Source organism: Habropoda laboriosa, unplaced genomic scaffold, assembly GCF_001263275.1.
Source record: "Habropoda laboriosa isolate 0110345459 unplaced genomic scaffold, ASM126327v1 scaffold134, whole genome shotgun sequence".
Taxonomy (NCBI): Eukaryota; Metazoa; Arthropoda; class Insecta; order Hymenoptera; family Apidae; genus Habropoda; species Habropoda laboriosa.
In genome coordinates, this window is record NW_017100266.1 from 1,114,164 (window position 1) to 1,120,974 (window position 6,811).

Here is a 6,811-nt window from a genome sequence, read left to right on the forward strand (position 1 = left end):
AGAGTAGACAACTTCATGTTTTTCAGCAATATAAAATAAAGGTTATGAAATACTTCGTTAGATGGCGCTTATGATGACTAAAAGAAATTACGCAGTTTGTCTAACTAACAGAATAAGACTCAGTGATCGATGTGTACTAATGGAGGGGGACATGACTTCTCCTTGTAATTTAACATAACCTTATTATCGTAATATCGAAAATTCTGAGGAGCTTTTCGCCAAACGTGTGAAGTGTACAGTATAGCTTTTTTTTGTACGTGTCGAAGTCGTGATCAAATAATTTTTTATATTCGGGTCTTTTTTTTAAACTTTAAAAGTGTTAATCCAAATAAGTCAGCATTTCGAGGTTATGAACGAGTTTTATACATTGTTTATAAAAAAATACGTTTTCATTTTAAGTGTACGTAAAATTGAAACACAAATTTGCCTTGAATAGTGCAAAATTGAGCAAGTACATTTATTTGATTTTCCATTTTGCAGATATTTTCATTATCTGTAACATACACATCTTAACTTATGTATTATTATGAAGCGACGTCAAAGAAGGCCTGTTTTAGAGCTTAATCAGTCGCAATCTGGTTCTCACGGTGAACATTTACAAAGTAAAGACATGCATTACTATGAAAATTTTGGTTATCATACTATAGATGCTTTAGGTACTCTTGTAATGTCATACAGGTGCATGCAATAATAATAGAATGTTTAAATATATTTGATATCATTAAATAAAGAAAAGAAAAAGTATTTATTTATATTGTACCCTGGACAAAATGTACTTGCAAATCCTCTGGCAAATTTACTTTGTCACTATAATTCAGATAGTGATACTGAAGAGTCTAAGAAAGATTGTAAATTAGATGATCAGGTTAATAATTTTCTTAAGGTAAATCAATTATTTCTAAATAGTAATTTTTTGAAATAATTTTTTGTATATTTTACAATATTTAATGGTATTTGGAATTTTGTAGGAAATTCAGCTTATTGCTCCCAAGCAACCAATTTCAAATGAATCCAGCAATGCTGCTTTAACTGCAAATTCAAATACAAATTTAACACACCATATAAACCAGCAAGCACTAAGTAAAATTTGATCATAGCTTACAATTCAAAAAATGCCTTCATAACATTAATTAATGTGTCTGTTTAGTGTGGAGAGAATGTTTAGATGAATCCTCTGGCTACCCTTATTACTGGCATATTGAAACTAACGAAGTAACATGGGAGATGCCTGATGAATTACAATACTTGAAGAACAATGTTAAAGCAGGCACTGCTGTAAAGCCACTTTCCATGCAAGAATCTCATTGGGTCGATTTCTCATCTGTTACCTGTAACTACATCTTCACAAATTCTTTCTCAAATAAATAATTTTGTAACAAACTGTACATAATCCATTTAGATCAGCAATCTCATGAGAACATCCCAGAGGGTATGATACCGAGAGAAGTAGTGGCTCGAAATCGTAATAGATATATTTGCAATGAGACTGTTCAGAAGCAAGAACCTCAAACTGATCAAGATACCGCGAATACATCTGATACCATGGATAATGATTCCGACGATGGGTATGTTACAGAAACAATGATTGTAAAGGTAAATTTAATGACATTCTTAATTTAATCTATCAGAAAAATAGAGATGATCACATCTTATGGAAGTGACGAAAGTGATTCAGACACAGCTGATGAGAATCAATCAAAAACTGAAATTAGGTCAACCTCTACGACTGAATCAAAAAATACAAGTTCATTGTTGAAATCAAGAAGTAGTGAGAAATTACCCTTACCAACTCCAGTAATACAACCACAATTACCACCAGATTCTCAGAATTCAAGTCAAGAATACGAAAATAAAAGAACAGTGGAAGATATAACAACGGAATCGTTAGATTCGAAGTCAACAGAAGATACAGAGGCAAAGTACTTAAAGAGTCAAGTCAAGCACCAAAGCACAGTTCAAAAGAGTTCTGAAGAGTGTAGTGAAAAAAGTAACAATGACAATCGAACAACAAAGAAGAGCAATAGTAAACACAATGTTGAGTCTGACATTGATTTCCGCATTTCTTTGGTACCTGGTTACGATGAAGACTCCGACGTTGAAGAAGAATCTGAAGTTAAGCAGGAGAGGAGAACTCTGTTTCCAATTCCTCAGACCCCTGAAACTACAGAAAATGCGTCTTCACGTAAAGTTGTACTTGATGACAATCGAACAATGGACGGTAATGACAGTGACATCAATGGTGAAAAAAGAAATGCACAGGAAGAGGACAACGGAGACGTTTCAGAGAGATTAGAATACAAAGAAGAGTCAGGCACTAAATCAGAGGAGGAAACTCAAAAGGGGAACAAATTTCTTGATAATTTGCATGGACGAAATAAATTTTTCCAAAGGAAAAAACGAATTGCATTTGATGGTAAGAGTATCTCACGCGTTAATCGTTATTATTTGAATTACATTCAAATATATTTTCTTCAGTTCCATCTACAAAAACAAAAGCAAATGAGGATAGCGAAACAAGTAAACCGGAAGTGGAGATGCAACGAGAGGAAACAAACTCTTGTGATGACCGTCTTAGTGAACCTCAGGTTGATCAACAAGAAGAAAGTAATCCTACAAACGAAAATGTGGAGGAAAATGTTTCGAATTTCAAGGATGAGTCGAACAACGTCGAAGAGGAAGTTGATACTCCGGAAGCAAGCAGCGAATCGAAGGAAGAGGAAGAAGAGGTTAATCTACTGTCGCAGATCATACTTGAAAAATTGAAGTTTCTGTCAGAAGGGAAGTCAAACGTGTCTCCAGTTCAAATGATGTCTATACAGTTACAAGTAAATGAATTTTTTTAATTTTCTTTCATTAGAAAAAGTTATATTAGATTAGGTTTGGTATATAATATCGCTTACTATGTTGTAGACGTTGTTTGTCGCGTGGGAAGCAGGTTGCTTAGAAAAGAATTACTTACGTAGATGGTTGACTGACACCAGTCACGAACTGGAACGCTTGGAACAAGACGCAGCGCCGCCAGGATGGCTTTGTCAGTGGGATAGGTATAGTATACCATCTAAAATTTGTGTATTATCTCGTATAAATAAACATGAATCGTTCCATACAAGACATCGTGTATGTTATACACGTCATTATTCTAAAAAATATCTTCAAGTCATGTAATTTTTGCACGTATCATTACAGCAAGACACTTAAAGGTGCTAATAAGTGCTAATCTAGAACTTTCTGTTTCCAACTAAATACTTTTCTTTTCTTTTTCAAAATCACATCTTTCTAACTTAGAAACAGTATTCTTTCTAAATTACTTTTTTTTTCTTTTTTTTTTTTTTAATTTTAATTCTCATGATTCCTAGTGTGACATTTCAAAGTTTCACAAACATAGAAAACAAAGACTTAATCAATTTGATTTTATCAATTTCAGAGTAAAATACTTTGTAAAATTCTTTAGGATCATTAATTATACTTGCATCCCTTACATCAGGGTATTTCAAGTTAAATTTCAATTCCTCTAAAATATACAGGTTTTGTTTATACATAAACGTGTGAGAAATGTCGCGTTTGCCTCAAAATGATAATAAAAAGATAGGTCTGTGTTCAGAGTGGAGCCTCAGACACCATATATGCGTTAAATATTTAAAGCTATGAATGAAGAACATACGGAAGAGTTGGAAAACATTAGAGACATCATTCAGTGATATAAAACATGAAGACAAAACAAGTCTGAGTACCTCAAGAAAGAAAACTAAAGTGACCAAGGTCAAGGACTGAAGAAATGTATTAAATGGTACAATTGATGAAGACACTTAATTAAGAATTCAAACTTAGACCTTTAATGTGAAGAGTGTTTAAAACGGCTGCAAGGTAACTCAAAGGAATACGTGAAACTGAAGAAAATTACTGGGAGAGAACATTATGTGTCAAAAGAAGCTTGTTAACACAAGTGATTCTTGGCAAAAACTCTCACAAAGGAACATGGAATTCCCACAGAAGCTGCACTCATCAAAAATTCGTTGAATCCTTGGAACAAGCATAACTTAAAGCTGTTAGTCAAGCATCAAAGTAACATAATAACCGTAAACAATCATAACTTTTAATGTTCCAAGTCTTCTCATATGTTACACTCAATGTAAATACTTTTAATATCATGCATTTATATATACATACATATATATAAACGCCATTTGTTTTTCTTGTTCCAATACATCTCATGAAAAAAAATTGTTGCTCCATGTTTGTTCGGCGATGTGTTCAAATGCGACGATTCAAGGCGTTCCCTGACGAGTGTACTGTTGTCATCGTCATTATAATTTGTCGGCTCTTGCACCCTTAGTCACACCATAGCATAATCAAAATCGCTTAATATCCTGCTAGCGTAATGCAGACGTTGTCGAGGTTAAATACTCGAATGTTCTTCGTGTTGCGGAAGAGAACAGCGCCTTCTATGTAACCGCTAAGTAACACTTAATCCTTTTGTAATAAAAGGGCCTCTCGCTGACTTAATGGCACGCCGAGCTGCAGGTAGGAGTATTAACTGATTGTTTTTCTAGCTAATAAGTCGCTTCAGAACTCGGGAGGACGTTCATTCCACGGAGTAACGTCCCTCCAAAGTTTGTCAATGTAAAGAAAAAAAGAAAAAGAAAAAAGAAAAAACCATGCAAGTAAGCCATTCTCACGCGTCTGTATGCTACATCCTCGGGTGGGCTTTTTTCCAGGTCGCATAAGCGATATTATTACCAGAACACTATCACTGGAATTACGCAATGGACCTATCCGGACACTGGCATCGCTGGTGGTGCTGAAGAAATGGAAATTTGTTCCACTCCGCCTCCAACAGAGCAGGAAGAAATAATTTTGCCTGGTACAATTGAAACTTTTCTCTGTCTGACACCAGTTGTTGTACATATAATCTAACATAATCAGCTGATGTGTTTCTACTTGATAGCAGAAGAAGAAGAACTGAAATCAAAACCACAGAAACATCAAGAAAGTAGTGAGACAAGCGAAGACATGACAGTTCCAAGGAACAATGATATAGAAGCTCCACCTCCTCCACAAATCTCTAACCCAAGCCCACCTCCACCTCCAAGAATATATGCGGAGGACTTGAAGAGGGACAAGAGAAAACAGGACAAGTGCAACGACAAATTGGATGGCAAGAAGCAACGACTTGGAGAAGGTGGACCTTTATTTATTAAATAGAAGTTGTCTCTCAACAAAGTAGGATTCTAGATTTAATTCAATGAATTTTCTTTCACAGAGGGGATGGCAGCAATTGCAGAAGTGAAGCAACTAGAAAATGCAGTTGTGCCTTCTCATTCCTCTGCTTTATTGTCACCTCAACCCTCCAATCTTGCAAATGTAACCAGTGCAGAACCTCTGCCTCCAGGTGTAGATTTAACAGAGGCACCATACGAAATACCAACTACTGCCCTGAAGAGGATCATATACAGTGCTGTGCAGCCCCAGGGTGGTGCGCTCTACGATGCATCCGCGAGGGATCCGACAGTTCCTATTTTAAGTCATCCAGCAGCCATAGTACAAGAACATTATCTTCAGTATCCAACATATCATCAACACTTACACGCTGTGCGTACTTCAACAAAGCAAAATGTCTTCACTCATCTATTCTGATGATTAATTTTGCTTTTTGTCGAACAGCCAGCGGCCTTAGTACTTCCACACAAGCATAGTGTGCAGCCTGCAATTCAGCTAATACCTGATTATACTCCAATATACACGAATCATAAGGTTATTGAGAAACCACCAGTTAAAACAGCGAAAGAGTCTCTGGTGTCAGCTCTAGACTCGTTCTACAACGACATAGCGCGTATAGAGAACGTTAGAACGGAGAAAGTTCCTCAGAGGCAACAAGAGATCGCAACGACGGAATCGTCTTTCTTAGTACCAGAGGAAACGAAAATGGAAACAGAACAGGAACCGCTTCCTGTTGAAGCTACTATGAAGGAAAAGAAAAAGAAAAGGGTAAAATATTACAAGAAAAAGAACCGAAGTTAATTCGCTTTGTGGTTAGAAGGAAAAAATTGAGGCTTTCTTATGTTGTGATTTCAGACGAGAATTGGTATTAGTAAAAAGCATAAGGAGGTGTCTAGTATGGTAGCAAAGTGGCAAAAGGTGCAACAGAATTTCGAGAACACGTAAATTGTGTAAAAAAAGAAATAAGGAAACTCTCGTTCCGTGTGGAACAGGTAATTGAATATCCGAGTTATAATTTTTTTGAGGTTATGAATTTCATCGATATCGATGAATATTTTCTTCCAGGTGCAACTTCGCGGTATTTAAACCGTCAAACACGAATAGCTCACTGTACTTCCGCCAGTATAGTGTTCCTGTACCTGCGATTAACGTTATTGTTCTACGCTCCCCTTTTTTATTTTAAAAAACCGACAAAGTCATCACACGGTATTCGGTCAATTTTAAAGATCATATAAATTTCAAGAGATTATTACCGTAGACGCGGTTTTTTTTTGTTATACTCGTGTATAAAAAGTTGTACGATGGAAATGTTATTGCGATTTATAAGCATTTAAAATAAACGAAATATTAAATAAGTTTACGACATCCAATTCGACTGTCTCCTCGTAGTTAAAAGATAATGAATCAAAAGCAGAAGAATAGAAATATTTATATATCACATTTTTAAGAACAAGTAGTTACCTCTTAAAAGCGTTAAACATATAATAGACTTAGAAACAATCGCCTATTTTGAAAACTACGAAAAGCGGAGGCTATTTGTTTATTTGATATTATACAATTAATTTATTTAAATAAATTTTCAATCAGAGACCAG

The 6,811-nt window shown here is 35.4% G+C and overlaps 1 protein-coding gene across 1 annotated transcript; it reads left to right on the top strand.

Annotated features, from left to right (window-relative positions):
- The first annotated feature begins 526 nt into the window (after window positions 1-526).
- Window positions 527-6,401, top strand: LOC108573255 (formin-binding protein 4-like). Its single transcript, XM_017935648.1, has 14 exons — window positions 527-602; window positions 732-883; window positions 969-1,080; window positions 1,148-1,330; window positions 1,400-1,565; window positions 1,629-2,413; window positions 2,476-2,825; window positions 2,911-3,044; window positions 4,716-4,861; window positions 4,946-5,179; window positions 5,261-5,589; window positions 5,662-5,985; window positions 6,073-6,209; window positions 6,283-6,401. The coding sequence occupies exons 1-13, from the start codon at window positions 527-529 to the stop codon at window positions 6,160-6,162; spliced, it is 3,081 nt and encodes a 1,026-aa protein (XP_017791137.1). The 3' UTR covers window positions 6,163-6,209; window positions 6,283-6,401.
- The last annotated feature ends 410 nt before the right edge of the window (window positions 6,402-6,811 follow it).

Coding starts and splice junctions, on each gene's coding strand:
- LOC108573255 (XM_017935648.1), top strand. CDS start 527: ATGAAGCGACGTCAAAGAAGGCCTGTTTTAGAGCTTAATCAGTCGCAA. Junction 2,826..2,910: donor TGATGTCTATACAGTTACAA/GTAAATGAATTT, acceptor ACTATGTTGTAG/ACGTTGTTTGTCGCGTGGGA. Junction 5,180..5,260: donor GAAGCAACGACTTGGAGAAG/GTGGACCTTTAT, acceptor TTTCTTTCACAG/AGGGGATGGCAGCAATTGCA.